The following is a 26,238-nucleotide window of genomic DNA, read 5'->3' as shown; positions in this document are numbered from 1 at the left end:
ACGTACTTCCTAGAGACACCAGGTGCGCCAATTCATTCAAAACTATGTAGTCATCTCTAAAGGAAACTACTAGAAAATAGTTTTTAAACAGGTGACAAGTGGGCCCCCAAAAACAATTATGTTAAAGACATGCCTATGGAAATTATGTCTAATGAAAGTTAAATAGTTAAAGATTTAAAACCTAACCAACAAATAGAAGCTGATTTAAGATCTGAGCAAATAACTGACGTAGGTTCTACTGACACATATGAAGTCACCATAAGTTGAAGTTGACTCGACAGCAACTGGTTTTCTTTCTTTCTTCTTCTTCTTTTTTTTTTTTTTTACAAGACTATGAATTACAAGTCCCTGGGTGGTGCAAATGGTTAAGCGCTTGACCACTAGCCAAAAGGCCAGCAGTTCAAACCCACCCAGAGGCACCTTGGAAGAAAGGCTTGGCGATCTGCTTCTGAAAGGTCACAGCCTTGAAAACCCTATGGAGCACATCTACCCTGTACACACGGGGCCACCATGAGTTGGAACTGATTCGAGGGCAACTAACAATAACACAACAAATGAATTACAAAATGACTTATATACCAAAAACATTACTTTCTGAACTCATCTGAATGTTTAGTCTGAAGAAGTTATCAGTAAGATGCTATATTCTAAATGTAAATTGTAAACAAAATAGAACTGATTTAGGAGATAGGCACTTCTTGGAGGGCACCTTTGCTTAGGATAGCTAACAGTTCCCTTAAAAATATGTCATTACATATTTTCAAAAGCATCTTGTAAAAAATACAGTTGAGTTATAAAACATAGAAAGTCTAACTTGAGTGCTTAAAACCAAGACGTACGCAGCCTTGGCCAGCAAACATGTTCAAAATGGGCATGTCCTACTGCTAGGGGTCAAAAGCACATTAAAGCCCTAAAACTTTAATTGGGATATACCAAGGAAAATTAGTAGAGAAATGTAAACTGTACTTTTAAAAAAGCAAGTAAGTTAAGACCCTGCACACTTGTACCAGTGGACAGGAAAAAACCCTGAAAGTACATCACACCGGTATTAGCATTTTGAGCCTTTATATCACAATAAAGGAGTCCTGGTGGCACAGTGGTTAAAGTGTTCAGCTGCTAATTGAAAAGTCAGTGGTTCGAACCCACCGGCCGCTCCAAGGGAGAAAGATTCCAGTAAAGATTACAACCTTGGAAACCCTACAGGGCAGTTCTACTCTATCCTATAGGGTCACTGAGTTGGAATCAACTCACGCCAACCAGTTTTTTGGTATATTTCAATAAGACCCAAGAAGAAATCATAAGACCTAATATTTAGTCACCAAGAAACATAGGCTTGACTTCTAAATACATTGATCATTCTGTTTTATAAGTTACCATACATCTCCATTCCAGGTTTAGCCAAAACCGAACTGTGGTTTGATTTTATTTATTAGATGCTATTTCAGTGACCCAACAAAATTTTACAAAGTTGTATGCTGCCATCTGCTCCTGTCATTAATAATCTAAGAGCTTTTTCATATATATAAGCATATAAGTGAAAGGAAAAAAAAAACTAACTTATTTACCAAAATCTTTATTTGCATAATATGAAAATTGGTTTTTGTTTTTGAGATGAGACTTGTCAGAGGCAATATGCAAAGCACATTAAGGGCTCGAGCGAGTCAGACATTTATGGAAATATTTTCCTGCAGGAATTGGCTTTCTGTAACAGTTCTTAATCAAGGGTAACCCTAGGAGGGAGACAGAGTCAAGTGTTGATTCCTGTCCATGTACTTAAATCATTTGTTACGTACATCATCTACAGCATGTAGCACATACTAGCAGACTATTTTTAAATTTAAAAAAGGCTCTATGGTTTTAAAAACATGTTGATTGTAGTTCAACAAAGATCAATCATACTACAATAAATTTTAAGGCTTATCTAAATTTTCTTTACTACAATAATACAATGCAATAAAAATTAGGATAAAACTCTTAATAATAATTAAAAAGAAACCATCTTAATTTAGATGAACTATGCCTTTCAGAAAACAGACACCACCACAGTAATTTCAAAGAATTCAGATAGAAGCTATGACTGAATTTTTTTTTTTTTACAGGGAAAAGAGATGAGACCTCTCCTTTGTTCCAGCTGGAATTAAGTGTTCTCAAAGAAAAACTGCTCTTCAGTCTCACCCTTCTTCCTTCCCTAAATGTTAGAGGCATTAAAAACAACAACAGTCTCGTTGCTGCTGAGCTGACTCATACGACTCTGTCCCAGAGTAGAACTGCCCCATAGGGTTTCCAAGGAGCAACTGGTGGATTCGAACAGTCAGCCTTTTGGTTAGCAGCTGTAGTTCTTAAGCACTGTGCCACCAGGGCTCCAAAAGAAACTGGTTATTGCTTTTAAAACTGTAAGGCCTTGAGGTTCCTTACTGGTACCTTAGAGAACAAGGGAGAAGGCAAGGTCTTGGCCTCCTCAACTAAAATGACTAACTAACTAACTAAATATATGGAAGAAAGAAGGGAGGGAGGGGATTGGGAGGAGGGGGGAGAGGGGGAGGAGAAGGGAGAAAAGGGAGAGGACAGGAAAGGGGAGGGAGAGAGGGAGGAAGGAAGGAAGGAAGATGGTTAGATAATCTGCATTTTTTTCATTAAGTATGTTTTTGGGATCTTTCAACCTTCTCCATATAATCATGCATTTCATATTTTTTCCAAGTGATCATTTGGGCATAAACTAGGAAAAAAACGCATTTACTCTCTTCTTATTCCAGTAATATTCATAATGGAAATTGTTTCAAAAGAAATGATAAAGGACATTGGTGGCTATATGCCCAAACTTATACACATTGGCATTAAAGTTACTTTAGGGTTGAACCAGTAGCTACCGTTATAAACCTGTCTCACCAAAATAATTTCAGTGAATCAAAGACTGGTCTTAAATGTTTTATGAACAGTCTAATGAAATATGCCATATGCCTGACTAATGTTTTTTAAATGCTGTGAAACAGATTAACCACACTAAACCATGTTTACAGCATCGATTACTTGGAAGACTACTGAATAAGACACTGTGGCACTTACTCTGAGTTCCTAAGTGGTATGAGTTTATTAATCACAATAGTTTTACCTGACAGATGATATACGACACAGTATCTCCAGGTTTCATTTTTCTGCCTCCTTGAGAATTTATCCAGAGGGCAACATGTACATGAGGTAGGTTTTTTTTGTCAGGGTAATCTTGGGGATCCTTTGTCAATGCCTGAAAGAGAAAAAGCGGGAGTAAGAAGCCCCAAACTTTAAAATAAAACCCTTTTCACAGATAAACGCTAAACACATCTTCGTTAGAATCATATTAGGCACACAGACATAAAAGTGACAGAAGTTGTATGTGAAAAGCACTGCCACAAAGCTCCTCTCTTCTTTGTCTAGTAACTAATAGAACCAAACATAATCCTGACCAAAAAGAGAAATGTAAGATTATGGGCCAGGTCACAGAATTAGACAGGATGTGAACAAAATCCAAGACCATAAACTCAATGTTGTATGCAGCCTTGGGGTTTCTCCAAATGTTATTTTCTCTCTGAATTAACTGATTCATTGGGACTCATGAATAATGGCTACCCTGCCTTAATGATTTGTTTCTCAAAGGCTTCTCTAGCCTAAACAGAGCCCGAAGGCACCAGAAATCACAGGATTTACTCACACTGTCAACTTCAGCTCCACAAAGGCAGAATGAGTTTGTAGTAGAAAGTAAGCCCGACGAGAGCAGGAATGATATCTGTCTTGTTCACAGCTGTATTCGCAGTGCTCAGAACAATGCTTGGCATATGGCAGCAACCAAATGTTTGCTGAATACATTATTTCACTCATTCTACAATAATTTACTAGGTTCAACTGAGTAAAGTACTATGAGTAAGACACAGTCATGGGTATTGAGTCATTTGCTATTAGTAGAAGACCTCCCACCCAAAAAAAACCCTCTAAAATAAGCTGCATGTGCCATAAAAGAGATGTGAACAAAGTGCTGCACAGAGAGTTTAGGGAAGATCATTTCCATCTAAGAGCAGAAATTATGGAAGAAAAACCTTGTGCTGCTAATTAAAGGAAAAACAAGACTTTAAGAGAAGGTGATGGTGACAAGGACATTCCAGAGAGAGAGCAAAGTAAAATTAAAGGCAAGAGGTGAGAAAGAATACAGTCTATTGGACTACAACTCAATAAGCACAATGGAAGGAGGGAGATACTTAGCTCTGTAAGAGGTGGGTCTCAAAAGACAAGGAGGGGCATGGTTCTGCTTGATGAGATCACCTGTTCTCAAAGTGTGGCCTGTGAACCCCTGGGGGTCCCCAAGACCCTTTCTGGGGTGGTGAGATCAAAACTTTTTATAACACTATTTGCACTGATGGTGTAGAAGCAATAGTGAGTAAATCTGCTGGCACCTTATAGACACAAATCAAGGTAGCAGCATCAAACTGCTGATACTCATTTTATTCTTTATCACTTAAGAATGTCCTTGATGAAGCAGTAAAAATTATTAATTTTTACAACTCTTGACACTTGAGTACAGGTCTAATATTCTGGGTGCTGAAATGGGAAGTACGCACAAAGCACCTCTTCTGCACACCGAGGATCGACGTTGCTTCAGGAAAAGCACTTATATGATTGTTTGAGCTGCGAGCTAAACTAGCCACCTTTTTCACAGAAAACAATTTTTAACTAAAAGAATGACAAGCAAACTATGATTATTCTGACATGGGTATCAGGCACAATCTGACAATTTATCAAAAAAGAACCAAGTGGGCCTGTCACTTTAAGAAAAACAACAGACAGTATATACTGTCAATGGTAAAGTTCAAACTTTCAAGTAAAAATTACAATTTTGAAAAACTTATTTCCACTTCTGTGAGCCTGATAGCTTCCTCATAATACTTAAAGACTTTTCTGATGTTATAAGTAGCAATATTAACAAATGTAATTTTTAAAATATTGTACAATGAAATATGTCAACATTTGGAAGAATTGCATAACTCAGTGACCTGTCATTTTTCAAATGACCAATACATAATGTCATACATGCGGTAAAACATCCATTCAAAGTACAATATAGACCAGTGCATTTTAATGTAATAAGAGTATGAAAAGTTCACTGATAATGATTTCAGATTCCACATTCCAAATAACCTTTAAGAAACCACCACTTGTACAGTCCAGGTGTAGGATCAAAAAAGAATACACACAACTATCTAAAAAAATTACTAAAATACAGCTTTTTCCAACTACCTATCTGTTGAGACTGGATTTTCTTTCTATACTTCAACCAAAACCATGTATCACAACAGACTGGATGCAGATACAGATATATGGATCCAAATATCTTCTACTAAGCCAGATATTAAAGAGATTTGCAAAAGGGTAAAACAATACCACTCCTCTAGTTAATCTGTTTTTGTTTTGGAATCTATCATTATTTTCATGGACAGAAATGTTATTTTTGGTACTCATATAATGGATTTATTGTAATTTTAAAATGAATTAGTTTTAAAATTTCTCAGTTTTAATTTCAAATATAGGAAATATCAACATAAACTATATAAACAAAAGGCTCTTCGGAGTTCTCAATAATTGAAGAGCATAAAGGTGTTCTGATATCCAAAAAATTTGAGAGCTGCTATACTAGAAGAATAAGGTAAGCCCTCAAACATGGCTACATGTACTCAAGTTATCTATACTTTCTAAATCATACATTCAGTATAAAAGAGTGTCTAAGAGACACTTCCAAGTATTGGAATCTCCTTGAGCCCAGGTTATGTAAAGTCTTGATTGACTTGGACAGACAATGCCATATAGAAATCTTAATTACTATAACTCTACTTAAGAAAACAGTTATCTTCTTTAATGGACTATTCTTCAGTGTACAGTTAAGAAATTCTGAATTTCATCTGAAATACTTGCCAGTTATTAGATTGGGACTATTCGGGAATTTTACAAGCTAGTTTTAGAAGACTTGATTTAATAAAAACAAAAAAAAAATGCTTCCTGGTGGTTTAGACTCAAGTTAGGTAGGGTCATAAAAATCAGCTGTGATTTCTGTTAAGGGTGATGGAAAAATTTCGAAACTGATAGTGGTGATGGGTGAACAATGAGATGAATGTGATTAACATCACTGATTTTATATGCAAAAAATGTTGAAATGGCAAATGTTTTGTTACATATATGCTTACCACAAGAAAAAAAAAAAGGAAAACAATTTTCAAAGCATCAGTTGTGAAGCATTTTATGATACCTGTTGCCGTCGAGTCGATTCCGACTCATAGCGACCTCAAAGGACAGAGCAGAACTGCCCCATAGAGTTTCCAAGGAGTGCCTGGTGGATCTGAACTGCCAACCTTTTGGTTAGCAACCACAGCTCTTAACCACTATGCCACCAGGGTTTCCGCATTTTATGATATCGCATGAAATGTATTTTAGGTAATATTACAGTAGTTCCACAGTGTTTTTCAGTTGCTTTTGGTAGCAAGGGCTAAAGTTTCTACAAAGGTAAATCCCACCACTTCATGCCTGCCGCCACCCTAAGCTACCATGTAATTTGAAAGCCCTACCAGCATCACAAAAATATCGTGTCATCTATGACCATCCACAACCAGTCACATATACATACTCTTTATTCCACTCACCTTTCAAAGTGATAAAAGGTAAAAATGGAATCACTCATAAGTATTAAATACTATAAGTAGCCAGACAAATGATAAAGATTATCAGTAGGCTACATCATGGCTAGGGCCACATTTCTAAGAAAGTAGATGGTATTAGAGATAACAATCTGCAGAATAGATGCAAAAATTGGTCAAAAGAAGACTGATGTCATGACTCTTACTCATGCAAATTTTTGAGAAAGAGACAAAATCCAAGAAGAAACTTTCTAGATAACCCAAGTGATTCCATGCCAATAAGCGCACGATGCACCGCATCGCTGAATCAAAACGAAGAGCTAGCACCAAGAGGCGCATGTCCTTTGGTGACATTTGCTTCTACTTTTTCAGTATTTTTCATGCACAAATAATTGTCTCCTTTTGTGACATTAAAGATGTCATGGTCAAAGTGTAGCAAACGAACAACTCACCTGAGAATAAACACAATTAGTAAGGATATGCACAGAAAATGTTCATTCTCTCTAAGAATCAGAGATGTAAATTAAATTCTACTGTGAAATATGGTTTCCTATCCATTATAGTAGCAAATTTTTACTTAACTACCATTGACAATACAAGCAAAGTTCTGGTGAAACTGACACATACATTTTGTTATTATCAATTGGTGCCACCTTTTTCCAAAGCAATATGGCAAGAACCATATACTCACATTCCTTAACGTAAATATTTCACCTCAAGAACCTAAACTAAGACAGTAATTCAGCCAAAGAAAAAAGACAAATGAACAAATATGTACAACACAGTTATTCATGATAGCAAAAATAAAATTTTAAATGATCAACAAACAAAAATTTTAGATAAAGATGTATCAGACAAATAGTAGATCAATAAGATGATTAATAAGATGATTTTTAGGATAATCTAGCAATGCTGAAAATATTTGTTTAAGTTAAATAGATATCAAAATAACTTTAATTGTAATCACTATAATATAAAATATGTTTTTAAGAGTAAAAAAATATACAAAAACAATAAACATTACTTTAGCATAGGGCTATTATGAATAATTTTTTATTTTAAAATTTCCATCAATGTCCTCATTAGTTTTTTTTTTTTAATGACATTTTTTGGTATCTGTCACAAAACGGGTAAAATGGTATTTGCAAAATTAACTTCTGGATATGTAAGTGTACTCTTTTTAAGTGAAAAAATATCTGTAACCTATCATCTTGTTTATTACACTGCACCTTGAAAACTAAGATTTTTATTTTTCAAATGAGGTAAGAATAAACATTCCCCATTTTCAACAACTAAGACTCTTCATAAAGTGTAACCTATATATCATTAAAAAGAAAAAAGAAAGCACAGTGCTTTGACTATACAGAAAGAGCTACCACGATTTTTTTTTTGTTCCAAAAAAGCCTTCTGATTACAGTACCTGTAAGGATCACCTTCTGTGAGGTCAGACACACAGATGCACGCACGGGCACACACGCACGCACACATTATGCTGATAGGCTTGCCCCCAAGACAACTAATACGTAAGAAGACTATGAAGGAGGTAAGTACTCTCTGGTCCCCAAGACAAACTATAACACTCCATAGAACCTCTGGAAACAAGGCTTCCAAGAGTAAGGAATAGGGAGAGAAGGCCTCTGCCTAAGACATGGCAGTGCCCATGGCTGGAGAAGGAGGAGGAGCTGTATGCTAAATTGGTGATAAGAGTTCTTAAGCAGCTTTCATCACCACCTAGAATTTATTTCATTTGCAAGGATAAGGTGGCTCTTCAACCATCTGAAGGAGAAGAAAAGCACGTGACAGCAGCTGGGCTCAGCAATAAATGCTACATTTACCTTGTTAATTTCAAACTGGCTTACTGGGATACGGCCACTTAGCACATTTTCTCCAATTTCTATTAACCTCTTCTGAATGTTTTCCACTATAGTGTCCCGGTTTTGATCAGAAAGAATCTGACCAATGACAAAGCTGCAAAAAAGAGAGGGATTGATATTCTTAATATACTTTATTAAATTAATAAAGGAGAGAAAAGGAAAATAAATGCCATTAGGTTAACATGTAGACAAGAGCAATACTCAAAGCTAATATAAAGGTTAATGTCCAAAAGGCAGTTACTATTTTTTTTCTCAACATTAACTGTAACAAAGGTTTGCCAGCCTAGAAATGTCAAATTTGCCCTTAAACATACAAACAATTCTTTAAAGTAACAGCTAATGCTTCATACAAATTCAGATGGAGAAAGGGATTTGTTCTATTACGTTTTTATGCAATAATAAAATTCACAAGCAGTTATATATATTCAGCATAAGTTAAAATTTTAGAAGAAAAATACTTCACTTCCCTCATAAAGCACCAAAATACTATCTAAAACTCTGCCTGAGATAACCATCGGGTAGGTAAGTAGAAATATAAAGTTCTTTACGTAAGTTTAAATAAAACAATGATTTCAAATTTTTCTTTCTTCAGCTTCATTATGTTGCTCAAGGTTGTCCAACCTTATGCTATCCCTCAAAAACTTCATGTTATTCTATCAGACTAAAAGAAAAACGAAAAAAAAAAAGGAGTAAGGAAGCCAATATTTTATCCATTTCTGAGAAAATGCAGAGCGAGGGTTTGACAGCTGCATTATAATTTGTCAGAAAAAGAATCCTGACAAAAACATTTGTATAGCTTTAATTACTAATACATTTCTCGCTCAGAGAAATTTACTTCTATTATGATGCATCTTTTCTTAGAAAACACAAAGCTGAAGAGAACACTCTAATCGACAGTCTATACAAAGTAGTTTCATCTTTGGGTACATTTGGGGGCAATGAAGCATTTCAAACTACATTTCATAAAAGGCTAAGAGTGACCTACACTCAGACGATCATCTTTGCCTAATCAAGAGTAGTTTTGCAGAAGCAACAATTGCTCAATCTCCCAATTTTGAAAGCAAGAGGAAGACTGGAAAACAAGTGAAAAATGCTGACACTCGACAATATTAATTTAAAATTTAGTCTTAAAGAAAAACAAATTCTTCTACTTTCAGAATTGTTCAAGCTCACAAAACAGGAGTATCTGAAAGATGGTACATAAAGTAACTAAAGATTCGTTTTTTAAATGAGTCCTTTAAAATTAATATGACCCTAAAAAAACAGGTCTTATCACAATCTTCAGCCTCAGGTGCAAAGCTAGGGGATCAGTCGTGATATTTATTATTTCTGAGGTCCATACAGTATTTGAGAGCTAGCTCTTAACCTGAGATTAGTCGTAATCTTTTGCACACAAATAATGTGGGTGGGAACAAAGGCTCATTCCATGGCCCACTTTAAATTTCAGAATATTTTAAGCTACAAAATGGAGACATCTTAACAGTTACGTTTCTAAAGAGGCTCTAGGAAGATTCAGAAACACCACACGGTTAGGTTCCAAAGACCAGATCATAATGCGAAAATCAGTGTTATGCAAAAATGGAGAGCGACCACATCAGACCACAAAACGGAGGATAACTACATCATTACATAACTTCCAAATTTCATCACTATATAACTGCCAAACCACTGATAATCATAGCCCAGCCAAGCTGACACATAACCTTAACCATCACAGCCAGCTTTACTCTTGCTTCGCACCTTGGCATTCATTACTGCCAGACGTATGTTGTTAATGTGTAAAATAGTCAGAGAGTAGATTTTTTACTGTTGTAGTAAGTGCAAAATAAATGCAGGATAACAAGATAGTTGGTAAGTAAGGAGCAGGTGCAGTAACATCAAAGCAAAACAAAACAAAAACAAACCAACATCAACAAAAACAACTCTGTAAGGATCTCAAATGTGAAGGTTTAACCTCACTTGAGAAAAGTCCTAAGATATTACTTACAGCAAGTATTTCTTACTGAGCCAGTCTGGCTTTCTCCAAGTTTTAAACTGCCTGTGAAATTTTACTCCAAGTAGGTAAGAGCTGTTAATATGTAATAATAATAATAATGATGATGATAATAACAAAAAAGTTGTGTCCTTCTGCTTGGCAGAACCATAGGTGTTCTCCACAACGTCAATGAATGCTTCATTTTTTAAAAAAAGACAAACAATAAAAGCAAAAATGGAAGCTGAACTCACTTTCCAGTGTCTTTAGCAAGATCACACCAATCTCTTCTAACTGTATCTAATCCTTTCAGCTCCTGTTTGATGAAATAATTCCCATCTGACGTTGGCTCAACAACCAGAGCAGCATATTTCTTTTTCTTCAGCAATAGCAGAGACTTGAAGACACCATCAATATCTATTTCAAGTAGTTTGTACAACTTATTCACTTCACTTTTTACCTGTGAAAATTTGAACAATTAATATTAACTTCCCAAATGCCTAATGAGATCAACAAATTACAAATTCTCAAGAGTTAATCTAAACAGAACTTGAAGTCACACAAGATTAGAATGCATTATTTTGCTTAAAGAGAACATAGGAGCCCCCTGCTGGTGCAGTGGTTAAGCGCTTGGCTGCCAACTGAAAGATTACGGTTCGAACCCACCAGCCACTCTGCGGAAGAAAGATGCGGCAGTCGTCTTCCATTAAGATTTACAGTCATGGAAACCCAATGGGGCAGTGCTACTCTGTCCTATAAGGTCACTATGAGTCGGAATCGACTCAACAGCCATGGGCTTGGGAATATAGAACATGATATTATGTTGGGCAAGGACGATGAAAAAGCACAGGGACAAAAACAGATTTAAAAAACAGAGAGAAGGAAAATAACAAATATATCATTCCACTGAACCAGAAGGCAGAATTGGCAGGGTCAGTCAGGCCCAGGAAAATTATGAAATGCACAGTTTTCATTGAATCTAAAGGCTAAATACATAGGTACTAGCCTTGGGCTCAAACATACTGAAGATTGTGAAGACGGTGCAGGACAGGGCAACGTTTCTTTCTGTTGTACATGGGGTTGCCATGAGTCAGAGCTGACTCGACAGCAACTAACAATGACAAAGTCTCCAAAAACTACTGAATTACTTAACAGATCAGACAGTCCAACAATATATGGCCAGAAATAAATAAGCAAAACTTTGACTATTTTTAAAAAATAACATCTAAGATCTCCCTGTATCTCCCACAGCATCTTGAATATAAGCAAGTAACTGCTGGTGAACAAACACACAGGAAAATACATAGCTTTCTAAGGTCCAATATGAGTACAATGTGACAGGCTTGCTCTCAAGTGAAGACTACAGTACAAATTCCTTACATTACAGGAAGGAAAGGTAGGAGATTGTTAGTTTATATGATGATGTCTTACTTTAGTTTACTGGGGCAATATCTTTTCTTTTTTAAAATATATATAATTTATTTTGTTGTTCTTGAGAATATACACAGCAAAACATACACCAACTCAACCATTTCTATATGTACCATTCAGTGACATTGATTATATTCTTTGAATTGTGCAACCATTGTCACCCTCCTTCTCTGAGTTGTCCCTCTCCCATTAACATAAACTCACTGCCCCCTAAGGTTCCCATCTAATCTTTGGAGTTGGTGTTGTCAATTTGATTCTACATAGGTAGATCTTAAGAGAGCACAATGCTAAAGGCAGACATTCTTTATTAGTTATTTAAAAAGACTACAGGGGATATTATTGGTTTAAGGTTTAAAGATTTTTCTCAGGGCAATAGTTTTGGGGGTTCATTCAGCCTCCATGGCTCCAGAAAGTCTATAGAGTCTATGAAGATTTAAAATCTGTTCTGCCAGATGAATGGATAAACAAACTGTAGCACATACACACAATGGAGTATTACGCAATGATAAAGAACAATGATGAATCTGTGAAGCATCTCACAACATGGATGTATCTGGAAGGCATTATGCTGAGTGAAATAAGTCAATCAGAAAAGGACAAATATTGTATGAGACTACTACTGTAAAAACTCAAGAAAAGGTTTACACACAAAAGGAAACATTCTTTGATGGTTATGAGGGAGGGGAGGGGTGGGGATGGAAAAACACTAACTAGACAATAGGTAAGTGGTAACTTTGGCAAAGGATAAGACAGTACACAATACTGGGGAAGCCAGCACAACTTGTACAAGGTAAGGTCACAGAAGCTCCATAGACACATCCAAACTCCCTGAGGCACTGAACTGCTGGACTGAGGGCTGTGGGGACCATGGTCTCGGGGAACATCTAGCTCAATTGGCATAACATAGTTGATAAAGAAAATGTTCTACAGCATACTTTGTTGAGTAGCATCTGGGGTCTTAAAAGATTGTGAGCAGCCATCTAAGATACTCCCCTGGTCTCAACCCTTCAGGAGCAAGGAAGAATGAAGAAAACTAAAGATACAAGAAAAAGATTAGTCCAAAGGACTAATGGACAACATCTACCATGGCCTCCACTAGACTGAGTCCAGTACAGCTAGATGGTGCCCGGCTACCACCACTGACTGCTCTGGTGGAGATCACAATAAAGCGTCCTGGACAGAGCTGGAGAAAAATGTAGAACAAAATTCTAACTCACAAAAAAAACACCACACTTACTAGCCTGACAGAGACTGGAGAAACCCCAAGAGTACGGCCCCCTGGACATACTTTCAGCTCAGTAATGAAGTCACTCCTGACTTCACTCCTCAGCCAAAGATTAGACAGGCCGCCCATAAAACAAAATGAGACTAAAGGGGCACAAAGCCCAGGGGCAAGGACTAAAAGGCAGGAGGGGACAGGAAAGCTAGTAATAGGGAACCCAAGGTAAAGAAGGGAGAATGTTGACACATCATGGTGTTGTTAGCCAATGTCATAAAACAATATGTGTACTAACTGTTTAATGAGAAACTAGTTTGTCCTGTAAACAGTTAAAAAATGAAATTTTGTTCTGCATTTTCTCCTTTTTGATCAGGATTCTTCTACGGAACCTTCGATCAAAATGTTCAGTAACAGCAGCCAGGCACCATCCAGTTCTGGTCTCATGGCAAAGGAGGCAGCTGTTCACGGAGGTAATTACCCTCACATTCTATTTCCTTCTATTCCTGACTCTCCTTCTTCCTGTGTTACTCCAGGAAAATAGAGACCAATTGTTGTGCCTTGGCTTGCTGCATGTAAGCTTTTAAGGCCCCAGGCACTACACAACAGATCAGGAGACAGAGCAGAATCACTAAACATGTTATTAGGTCAATTAACTGGGATATTCCATGAAATATGACCCTAAACCTCCAAGCCAAGGAAAATTCCACGAGGTATATGGTTGTCTATAAGAAGCTTCAGCAGCTATTTTTTTGTTGTTGTTGTAAATATACCACACAACTTTTAACAACTCTACTTTTTACAGGTATACAACTTATTGACAGAAATTACATTAATAGGCTGTGCAACCCTACCCTTAATGTAATTTTTCCATCACCATAAACCAAAACTCAGAGACAATATCTTAACAGAGCAAGTGCTCAAGAAACACTTGATAATTGTCAATTGCAATTAGGAGGTTACAGATGCATGTTTTTAAATGGCCCCTTGCCTTTAAAAATGTATTTTAAGTACTGCCATAAAAATTACTGATGTGTATGTATGTATAATACATGTGTGCATGCATGTGTGTGAATATATGTATGTATGCTTGTCTGCATTTATCCATATCTGTGTATAAAATGCATTTGAATACTACTAAAGACTTATTTTCTTATGAATGACAATGTACTAAGTACTAATGTGATCACATCTTAAACTTATTATACTTAGATGGTTTTCAAGTGAAAAATTTATTTATCATTTAGGGAAAAAACAATTACTTTTGAAGTTTACCCTCAAAACAAACAACTGAAGTGGCTGTTCAGAAAAATAAAAGAGGAGGAAGAATTGAGAGAAGCTAAGTTTACTGTTTTCATAAACATACACACATACATGAATTTATGGTGTTGCATGGTAAAAACAGAATTGACAGAAGCAGGTAAAGCAGATAACTTCAAATTATCTCACCTTGTTCCCCAACTTAAATACTTCTTCCAGGTTGGTGCTATTGGTGTTTATCATAATTGAATCTGTATCTCCATAAATAACTTCAAGATTCATCTAATGAATGGAAAAAATTGTAAACATTAACAACAAAAACACAATGACCATTATACACAATGAAACGACGGCACTTCAGATTTTCCATACTATAGAAATTACAGACTCCATCGGCTTTTCAAAAGTTTATGTTTATTATTATCCATATTGTCAGGGATGTACAACTAAAGATTAAGCTCCTAGAAACCAAAAAGGCAAGCACTACAACACTGAAAAAATCTCCCAAATTTTCTTAAAACAAGCAGAGTGGAGTGGCGGGGCAACTGTGTCTAGTTTCAACTGAAACAAACTCTGGACTTACGTAATGAATAAAAGACTGGGGGTGGGGGTCTGTATTTACCCACTATACCACACGTTGAGTGGTCATGGCAATTTAAGAAACAGAAACATAATGAATTTAAAAAATTCAGGGGCACGAATTCATATTAAATTCTTAACAGTTTCAAACAGTATTTAGTAGAATATGAAGAGTGCCAAAAAAATCAATCATAACAAGTAACACTAGAACACACATAATATAAAGGCCCAGAAGTAAACTCTAATTAGCACTGTTACTAATTTGCTTGAAACACTCACATATAGGCTTCAAGCAGCGGCTAGATCATATCAGTGTTGGTAAAAGAAAAAAGCCATAATCCATTAGGAGGGATTATAAATGTAAACTAGGCATCCTAAGAAGCAATTTCCAGTCTGTTTGGGTTACAGTTTTCCTTAAATACAAAAACGTCACCAGGTATGATAGTTAAGAGTTGTTATATAATAAAAATGCTCAGCATTACCTTCTGGACCATCTCTTTCGTATGCATCAAAATCTAAATGAAATGAAAAAAGTCAAGATTAATGCATTACACAATTACAAAAACATAATTATAAGCACAAAGAGACAGGTAACTCTCAAAGATTTTTCATTTCTATGTATTTTTAAAGCTCTTGATGGTTCTCTAACTATAACCCTCAAAATAACAATAACATCAATATAATCTAAACGTAAGTTTGCCTTTATGCCGACTGTTAGTCAGAAATATGTAGGTAGATATGTATCTATCTTTAATATACATGCATAATACAAGTATCCTTTTATAATACGGCAAAAAGGCAATCAATTCTCATTACTGGTGTAAACGCATAATGTGCTCAGCTGCTATCTGAAAGGTTGGGAACTTGAGTCCATCCAGGGGTGCCTCAGAATAAAGGGCTGACAATCTACTCCGCCCAAAAAATGAGCCACTGCAGGCATCTGGGGTCTTAAACGCTAGCAAGTGGCCATCTAAGAGGCATCAATTGGTCTCAACCCACCTGGAGCAAAGGAGAATGAAGAACACCAAAGACACAAGGTAATTATGAGCCCAAGAGACAGAAAGGACCACATAAACCAGAGACTACATCAGCCTGAGAACAGAAGAACTAGACGGTGCCTGGCTACAACTGATGACTGCCCTGACAAGGGAAACACAACAGAGAACCCCTGAGGGAGCAGGAGAGCAGTGGGATGCAGACAAAAGACCAGACTTAATGGTCTGACTGAGACCAGAAGGACCCTGGTGGTCACGGTCCCCAGACCTTCTGTTGGCCCAAGACAGGAACCATTCCCAAAGCCAACTCTTCAGACAGGGATTGGACCGGACAATGGGATAGAAAATGATACTGGTGAAGAATGAGCTTCTTGGGTCAAGTAGACACATGAGACTATGTTGGCATCTCCTATCTGGAGGGGAGAGGAGAGGACAGAGGGGGTCAGAAGCTGGCGGAATGGGCTCAAAAGGAGAGAGTGGAGGGAAGGAGTGTGCTGTCTCATTAGGGGGAGAGCAATTAGGAGTATATAGCAAGGTGTATATAAATGTTTGTATGAGAGACTGACTAGATTTGTAAACTTTCACTTAAAGTACGATAAAAATTAAAAAAAAATCAGCCACTGCAAATCTATGGAGCACAGTTCTACTCTGACATACCTGGGGTCACCATGAGTTGGAGCTGACTCAGTGGTAACTGGAACTGAAAATTCTCATTAGCAGTACTTTAAAAAAAGCTTGACAAAACATTTCAAATCTGGCAATTCTTACTCGTGGCACTCAACTCAAGATCTTAAAAAGTAAAAAAGCACATACCCTAGATTTAAAATTCTTCTCTAGATTGTAAATTCCTTGAAGGCAGAGCTAGCATAGGAGCCCAGTACAATGTTGGAACTCAAAACTATTTGCCGAATGAAGACATACAGGTAATATCTATAGATGGGTCTGCCCCCAGACCAATACAGCTATAACGTAGGGATATATAGGCTACAATGGAGATGTAGATTAAAACAAATAGAGAGTATTTTGGACCAGACCAGAAGTTAACACATAAATGAAGGCCCCTGAAAAAACAGTAATAGGACATACAGTGAGCACCCAGTATGTGTGTGGATTGACACAGTGGCTACAACGATGGGCTCAAACACAGCCAACAATTGTGAGGATGGCACAGAACCAGCCAACGCTTCATTCTGTTACACATAAGGTCACCGTGAGTCAGAATCGACTCAATGGCACCTAACGACAACAAATTTTTATATACACACAGTATATGTGCCAGGTACTGTGCTAGGAGCATCTTGTGTGTTTTCTCATTTCATTCTCCAAGATCCCCAAGAGATGGCTACTATTAATAGTACTACTACTAATATCTAACCAGTTGTTAGATGCAAAAAGACAAACTGAAAGTAATTAACTTGCTGTAGTAAATCAAAGAGCAAGGATATGGCCCAGACAGTCTAAATTCAGTGCAGGGGGCCTTAGTCACTCCATGCTATTACCCCTTCACCATCACCCATCTTTCAAAGCATCAATCTAGACCAGAAGCCACTTTCCAATGGGCCAAATAGATTTACTTCATTTATATTTATTTCTCCTACTTCAATAGTCTTCCCTGTCAACTAACCTCAAACAGAGCCCCTATAATCTTGACCCTCGAGTATCTTTTACATCAACCATTTCTTTCCATTTCTATTGCCCCTTTCCCTTTATTATTGCCTCCCAACTTTGTTTAGATGTTCACTGTCTTATGTCCTTAGGGAAAGAAGCCCTTTTCCTGTCCCAAAACCACTGCTGTCTAGTCAATTCCAACATAGAGAGACTTCATAGGGTTTGCAAGGCTGAAAATCTCTATGGAAGCAGATTGCCACATCTTTCTCCCACAGAGCTACTGGTGGTTTAAGGACTACTGGCCTAAGATAATCACGGTAATTCCATTCTGGAAAGTCTTAATAGTTTAGGCATGTGACAATACAATCCTGGCCAATCAAAGGTAAGGAGAAGTCCACTAAGAAGCTTCTGTGAAATATTTTCCTTCCTGATGAAAAGAGGAGTGGGAAAAAAACTGCCTTTTAGACTGAGGGTTGCTTGGAGTTGCACAACCATCACTGTGACCATGAAGGACCATGCCTAAGGAGGAAGGCTAACATGCTGAGGAGGGTGGACCACAGGTGGAAAGCACCTGACTCCACGGTGATGCAGTTGTGCCACTAAATTGGCCAACTCATACCTCTACTGCAAACTCGAACTGGCTTTGTTGTTGTTGTTAGCTGCTGTCAAGTTGGTCCCAACTCATGGTGACCCCCATGCACAACATGTTCCTACTGTTGTGATCCATAGCGTTTTTATTAGCTGATTTAAGGAAGTAGATTGTCAGTCCTTTTTCCGTAGTCCATCTTAGTGTAGAAGCTCCACTGAAACCTGTTCAGCATCACAGCAACGCACAAGCCTCCCCTGACAAATGGGTGGTGGCTACTACACATGAGGTGCATTGGCTGGGAATCGAACCTGGGTCTCTTGCATGGTAGGCAAGAATTCAACCACAGAACCACCTCTGTAACTGGCTTTAGATCTCATCAACTCACCGTGTATATCACTACCAGTCTCTTAAATGTTTTCAACGTCTTCCCACTGCCTACAAGATCATGTGCAACTCTACAACTGCATCTAATCTAATGCTCCACCTTCACTGCCTGTCTTTCCCTTACACAAACCCTCTACGGGGCAAGAAAAATCTCAGTCCTCCAACAGTTACCACGTATAGACTCACGTTTTCATGCCTTTGCTCATACAGTGTCACCTACCTGGAGTTTCTTCCCCAGTCCTCTTCTCAGCTCAAGTCCTGCTTCTTTCATAAAGCCTGAGCTGACCATATGGGCCCAGCCCATAGTGACCTCTCCCTCCTCTGATTTGTGCTTGTACCATTCTTCTGGCCCTTAAATGATGCTTGATATTACTAGTTGACAGTTTGTCCTCTCCCTGACTAGACATAGTTCCTGGAGGTCAGAGACCATTTCTCATACCTCTTTATATCAAATGTTTGTGCCTAACTCCAGGCTTCACATGTAACAAGTACTCAAAAAACTACTTGCTAGTTGACTGATAGGTCTCATAGTAATCCCAATTACTTTTCTACTAGACACTAAAATTAAGTTAACTTATAAAAAACATTCACTCTCCTCTACTTCATCTTCATTTTTTAACATTTAAATTACAGGGAAATGCATTATGGGAGACTACCTGACAACTCCTTTGGGAAAAGGGCAATAATGAGATCAACCCAAGTCAAGTTAATCATAGTGAGAACAGAGCTACTTATCAAGAGTTCTTTTCACCCTCTGCCCTTCCACCTTGCTGAGCTTCACTTTCCTCATCACAATGGGCAACTCCGTAAGGTAACTGTTACCTACTAAGTAAAATACTTCAGGAGCAATTTGTCAACCTTTCACTGCACCTCTGCATATTCAGCAACCAATTTCTGCTACTTTTCTTTCATAGCTTGAACCAAACCTACTATGTAATCTCTGAGTGCACCTTCAGTGTGAACTGGCAACCTTCCCCTTTCACAGCCATCATCCACCCCCACTCTATCCTGCCACCAACTCACAACCGTTTGTATACACAATCTAAGGACCCCTACCAAAACGATTTTCCTTTGGTAGTTTTACACAGAAATGGTAACAAACTAAACAAAATATAAAGACTATATGACAACTGCTTTTTTCACCTAACAATTTTATCTTAGAGATTATTCCATACCCACACATAAAGAACTGTCTTATTCTTTTTTAATGACTATATAGTATTCCATTACATGAATAGAGCATAAATTTTTTAACTATTGTTGTTAGTTGCTGTTGAGTCAGATCCCTATAACAGAGCAAAATGTTGCCCTGTCCTGTGCCATCTTCATGATAGCTGGTATGTTTGAGTCTATTGTTGTGGCTATTGTGTTAATTCATCTCACCGAGGTTTCCCTCGTTTTCACTAGCCCTCTATCAAACACGATGTCCTTTGCCAGCGATAACAGACATGTAGTTTGTTTCTAATCTTTTACTATTATAATCATACTTCAACAAATAATCCTTCTACCTATGTAATTTGCAAATCTGCCAGTAACAGGATAAACTCCTACAAGTGGACTTACTGAGCCAAAGGTTGTATGTTTTAAAATTTTTCATAAACATAGCCAAATAGCTCTCCATGGAGGTTGTACCAATTTCTGTGGGTAGTTCTAATTATCATGTTTCCAGGGGACCTCAACAGCAGCTGGCGATGATGCTATGTATGTCTCAGGTTCAAGGTCCTCAGAACTTCTTATCAAATCTTCAGGACATTCCCCAACCATGCTGACCCCTACCCTTTCACGCTTCCTCACCAAGCAGTTCTAGATGTTGGGTACCACAGTACCCCATCTAGTCCAATGTTTACCCAAGTACTAATGAGCAGGATCACCCCAAAGCTGCCCTCAGGGCCAGCCCTTAATTCAAACTGCTCAGAGTCACTGGCGAAGGTTCAGCCAATGGGCCGACAGAAGAGGGCTGCCAGAGTCTCAGTATCTAGCAGAGAGTCTGGTACACAGTAGCTATTAATAAGTATTTGTAGAATGCTGAATTAGTAATCCTAAGGGGAAGGCGGCATTCTAAACCCATTTTACAGATGAGGAAAATGAGGCTCTGCGATTTTGCTCTAAGTAACAGAGTTGGTCAAGAACTTGATCTAGAAGCTGGGCCTTGTTTCATTTTTACATTATGTCCCACTGCCTTGTTAAAAAGCTCATACCACATGAATGTTCTAGAAGCCAACAATCAAAAACTTATATATTATAGATATTTTCCCCATTAAAGAAATACATTAAAAAAAAAAAGCCACAGGAACCCCGAAGGTCTACTGGACACAAGGTACAGTGATTATAAGATGACCGTTCATAAGTTCACTTCTAAGTGACAAGCCTAATATCAAAGGAACCCATTCTGACAAAAAATCATTTTATGAGTGCCAACAGCTAGAAAACAGGACTATAAAGGCTTGCTAAATTCATTAATAAGGCAGTCTGCAGTTATCTGATTTCACAGCAACACCTGCATATTTATCTACTCATTACCAATTGGATGATGGAATTTTTTCAAGCACATTTCAAAAATCTGCCAACTTCAAGTGTAAAAAAATAAACTTTGTGGTTAATTTTTCCCTTAACAAAGTACAGCTGTTGAGAATAATTGTTCAAGATCTTACCCTGTAATGTCAACTGCAGCAGAACAAAGAGTATTTAATTAGCAAATCTATCCAGTAATTCAACACCTATTATATAAAATGCCTTCGTGATTTTATTCAGGATAATTTGCTAAGAGGGTTATTACTGACATTCAGATGGAATTTAAAATTCCTACGCAAGTCGAGTCATAATAGCAGTAATGATCTCCCCAATCAGGAGATTCGGTGTCACACAAGGCTCTCTTGCAATGCACCAGCCGATTTCCTGACTTCTTAATTCCTGGGCTCAGCTCAGTGAGAGCCCTTCATGCCGGTATTTCAGTCAGCAATACATCTTTAATGGGACTCTATTAAAATACCTAGAACAAAAATGACTTTTTTTTTTTTTGATAAAAAGAATGACAGCACTGCCATCATATCAATCATTGCCAGCTTTGCAGAACAGTGCCGTTAGGGGAAAAGAGGAGGGGGAAACAGGAAAGGGGCAGGGTGTGGGTAGGGAGAACAGTAATTAAAATAATATGAAAAGGTATTTTAACCCCGACCTGGGCCTCCGAAGGCTGGTGAAGGGTGGTGGGGACTAAAAAGGAAATTTTAAATAGATATATTGAGAATTGTTTTCTAAAGAAAGTAATTTGTTCAGGAATACACCCACCATACGGTTTACAGAGCAGAAGAGCATGTTGGTTATGCCAAGGTTAATGACGGTAGCAACCTAAGACCAATTATTACTGATATGTGTATTTATAGGTTCTCCTAACAAGTCCAGGATAAAGCCTGGGTCTTCATATTTTGTTAAAACAGGAAACTATTGCCTCGCAATGCATTTGAAGGTTACTAAATATTTTGACGCCATTGCAGACTGCTTATTAACACTAAATGAGAGAGAGAAAACACCAAATTTCCACAGTTCAAAAACAAAAAGTTCAAAGGTCTCATTCCAAAAGCTTGTGTCTATTACTGTAATACCTACTAACAAGAAACCCAGTTTGGTGTCTGATGCAGATATTGAACACACTGGAAATCTTACAAGTTAAGAAAATATTGGGTAAGGTCAAATCCTAAACAAATAACGCATAAACAGAGTGACAACTAAAATCTCAACGGCTTTAGGAATCTTCCATTACTGATGACATAAAATTAGAAATAAACTGGAAAATGTTTTCAGAAACTACATTAGCATAATAGGGGTAGCAAAATGAATGGCTCTGAAGGGTAGGGAAGAGAAAAGTAGAAGAAATATAAATATTATGATATTTGGTAATCTAACCATTTTCTGAGATTTCCCTATTCCAAATTTTAACAGTTTCCAAGCAGGACTCAATGTTACTCAGTTCTCCCACCTGACAAATGCTTATCTCATCCTCATTACATTAGACTTCCTTTTTCCAATTTTCCTAGTCCCCATTATTCTTAGATGAATGCCTTATTCTGTAAGACGCTCAAGGGACAAGGGGCTATATAAATTGAGTAAGTATCCTTTCTGGTTCCACTACTTAACACTCGTGTGACAATGGGTTACTTACTCTAAAACTGGGAAAACATTACCACCTAGTTCCCTGAGCTAGGTGGGAATAAAAACTTTAGACTGAATAAATGCTTTACAAAGATAAAAAGTTAAACAAATATTAGTTTTTTTTTTTTTTTTTTAAGTCAGGGGCCTGAAATCTGAGTACTTATTTAAACAGTCAATTACTAGCTAGGTGATTGGGAACCGTTTTTCTCTAGGCCTCATTTACAAAATAAAGAGGTTGGAATTTCTCCCAGATTTAAAAATCTAGAACCCAAGTTTGACATGTAGAAATGTCTCTTCATTATATTTGGTTGTTTTATCTTTCAATCACATTCATTTCTTTAATCTTGAGAAACAGAGGCACTAACGTATCTAACGAGGACAATTACCATTACAAGGATACATTTCCATATTCTAGGTTGCTTCTGAGGGTTATATGGTTGTAAAATAACTAGAAACATGTAAGCTCTCACAAATTTGTCAGCATACATCTTTATACACTCAATATAAATAGGTGGGTATATGTACAGTTGGAGCCCTGGTGGCGCAGTGGTTAAAGTGCTCGGCTGCTGACCAAAAGGTCGTCAGTTCAAACCCGCCAGCCGCTCCATGGGAGAAAGATGTGGCAGTCTGCTTCCATAAAGATTTACAGCCTTGGAAACCCTATGGGGCAGTTCTACTCTGTCCTACAGGGTCACCATGAGTCTGAATTGACTCGATAGCAGTGGTTTGGTTTTTTGGATTACACGTACAGTAACGGTGGCTGGATGGCATGAACGGTTTACAATCGTCTATTAACCTAAAGGTTCGTGGTTTGAACCCACCCAGCAGTGCCACAGAACAGTGGCCTGGCAATCTGTTTCTGTAAAGATTACAGCCAAGAAAACCCCATGAAGCAGCTCTACTCTGTAACCCATGGGGTTGCCATGAGTCAGAATAGACTCAACTGCAATGGGTTATATGTATGGTACATAAAAACATCCAACACCTTCTGCTGAGATCGTTTCTTCCTCCAGAGAGTATATATACACACATACATCAGGGTTTCTCAACCTCAGCACTACTGACATTTTAGGTTGGATAATTCTTTGTCATGGGAGGCGGTCCTGTGCATTACAGGATGTTTAGCAGCATCCCTGGCTTCTACCCACTAGATGCCAGTAGCACACACACATATTCACCCTAGCTGTGACAACCAAAATTGTCTCCAGATATTATCCAAATCCTCCCTAGTTGAGAACCACTAATATACAATGATGGCTCTCCAAGGCCATAGGCAATTATCCCACAAACATTCATTCTGAACCTCACCCACCTCCAAAGCCTCAGCCAGCTCCAAACAGGATACATGACCCCTTCAAGAGCCTTCAACTGAAACAAAGGGCTGACTTCCTTTCTAATCCAATGAGCTCACAAGTCCTACATCACATTCTATCTTCGCACTGTGGCTCCTCCTCTGCATCTCCAAGTCCTTTCCTTAGTCCCTCACCACTACTCACCTAGACTGCCTGTCTCCAGCACCACTGCTTTCCAAGTGCACCTTCTAAAATGCAACACTTTCACTCTTTAAAATGAAACTCAAGCTCCTTAGCTAGGCCTGAGACTCCTGATCCAGTTGATGCCCACCCGATCTTCTACCACTTCCCACATGCATCCTTCAATCTACCCCTCCCGAAATATTTGGAGTTCACTGAACAAGCCGTGTACTTTTCCTGCCTCTGTGCTTTTTATGTGCTATTTCTCCACAGTGGTTAAAAGTGTGGGTTCAGAAGTTAGGCTGCCAGGCTTCAAAGCCTGATGGCACAGCTCACAAGCTATGTGACCTTGGGCAAACAATATAACCTCTCGAAGCCTCCAATTCCTCTCCTGTAAAAGGGAGATAACACGTGAACCTTCTTTATAACAGGGCTACTGTGAGCATTAACTGTAACAACGCATGTAAACTGCTTTGTACAGTCTCTGGTACATGGTATGTGCTCAACAAGTGTTAGGTATTATTATTACCTGATACCTACTTGGAAACCCTGGTGGCGTAGTGGTTAAGTGCTATGGCTACTATCCAAAAGGTCGGCAGTTCAAATCATCCAGGTGCTCCTTGGAAACCCTGTGGGGCAGTTCTGCTCTGTCCTATAGGGTTGCTATGAGTCGGAATTGACTCGATGGCAACGGGTTTTTTTCTTTTTTTTAGGTTTTTAATACCTACTTATTTTACAAGGAATTTCATGCTGTCAGAAAAGTCTTCCCTGGTCTCCTCAACCCAATGATATTAATGAGTATGCTAATCATATGTGCACTCCCCCTCCCAAAGTTAAGAGACTAAAGCAAATTAAAGGTGGAGATCATGTCTTAGTCATTAAACCTAATGTAACACCTGGCACATAAAAAAAATAATAATAAATATTTATTTTCTAGGCTCTAGTTTTAAGGAGCCCTGGTGGTGCAATGGGTAAGTGCTCAGCCACCAACCAAACCTACCCAGCAGCTCTGTGGGAGAAAGACCTGGCGATCTGCTCCTGTAAAGGTTACAGCCTAGGAAACCCTAGGGGGCAGTTCTACTCTGTCACATAGGTCACTATAAGTTGGAATCAACTTGATGGCTCCCAACAATAGTAACAGGTAAAGGAGAAAAACTCCAAGTGGTCAGCTTGAAAAGAGCAAAGCCATGGATTTATGAGTGCATCTCCACAACAACAGGACCCTAAAGCTGGTTACAAACAGCAGCAACTAAAGCCCCACACAGCACACATTTAAATACTAGCTCTTTCCATGCAAGAAATGAAGAGTGAATCAGTTGTAATTCCACGTTCAAACACAATGCAGGTTATATAAACAAATATTCACTCAAGAGAAATAAATTTCTACCCCGACGATAAAAAAAACTTGACTAAAAGTGTATCTCTCTCATATAACTCCTGCTCCCAGACAAACTGATTTCTTTTAAATCCTTAATTTACAACCTAGACCTTCTGATAAAAAAAATAATTTTTTTTAACCTCATGTGTAAAGAATATAAAACACTCTGAATAAGCAAAGCTTTCTGAAAGGTTTCTCCTCCCCAACAGACACATTTAATGATATTTACGGGTATCTTTCAATTATTGCCCTACGATTTGACAGGGCTCTATATTTTGCTCTCAAAACTTTTAAAATACCACAAACTATGGCTTTGAATATGTGGAGTAAACTTCTCCTGTCTTCTAATTTCTTGCCCCCAGCATGAATATTTGTTCACCTTGGGGATTTTTAATAATCCACTTTACATTCTGACTTTTTAAAACTGTTTTCACCTTTAAGGAAGCCTTCCTTTTACAACATTCTTATTCTCTATTCCTCCTCCACTCCAACCTCCAGTTTGGAAGCTCTTATCCCGTACGTTTCACTTGAACTTACGTGCACTGCTGCCATACTTAGGATTATATCTGACACAGGATCCTGGACAGATCCTTAGAGTTGGCTTTAAAAAATGCACTTGAGCCAAATCTACTAACCAACACAAGAGTTCAAGTACGAGCCTACCCTCTCAAATATTAAATTCCC

The 26,238-nt window shown here is 38.0% G+C and overlaps 1 protein-coding gene across 1 annotated transcript in view; it reads right to left on the bottom strand.

The window, feature by feature from the left end:
• Positions 1 to 26,238, bottom strand: part of POLA1 (DNA polymerase alpha 1, catalytic subunit) — a 318,421-nt gene that overhangs the window by 170,496 nt on the left and 121,687 nt on the right. Inside the window, exons 27-31 of the mRNA XM_010595733.3 lie at positions 15,465 to 15,497; positions 14,593 to 14,685; positions 10,751 to 10,956; positions 8,486 to 8,618; positions 3,110 to 3,241 (exon numbers count right to left, since the gene is read on the bottom strand). Of these exons, the coding sequence (XP_010594035.1) occupies positions 3,110 to 3,241; positions 8,486 to 8,618; positions 10,751 to 10,956; positions 14,593 to 14,685; positions 15,465 to 15,497 (597 nt within the window). The remainder of the gene's footprint in view (positions 1 to 3,109; positions 3,242 to 8,485; positions 8,619 to 10,750; positions 10,957 to 14,592; positions 14,686 to 15,464; positions 15,498 to 26,238) is intronic.

The sequence above is a fragment of the Loxodonta africana genome, chromosome X (genome assembly GCF_030014295.1).
Source record: "Loxodonta africana isolate mLoxAfr1 chromosome X, mLoxAfr1.hap2, whole genome shotgun sequence".
Taxonomy (NCBI): domain Eukaryota; kingdom Metazoa; phylum Chordata; class Mammalia; order Proboscidea; family Elephantidae; genus Loxodonta; species Loxodonta africana.
The sequence above is the reverse complement of the archived record's forward strand: the minus strand, read 5'-3'. Positions and strand labels throughout refer to the sequence as shown.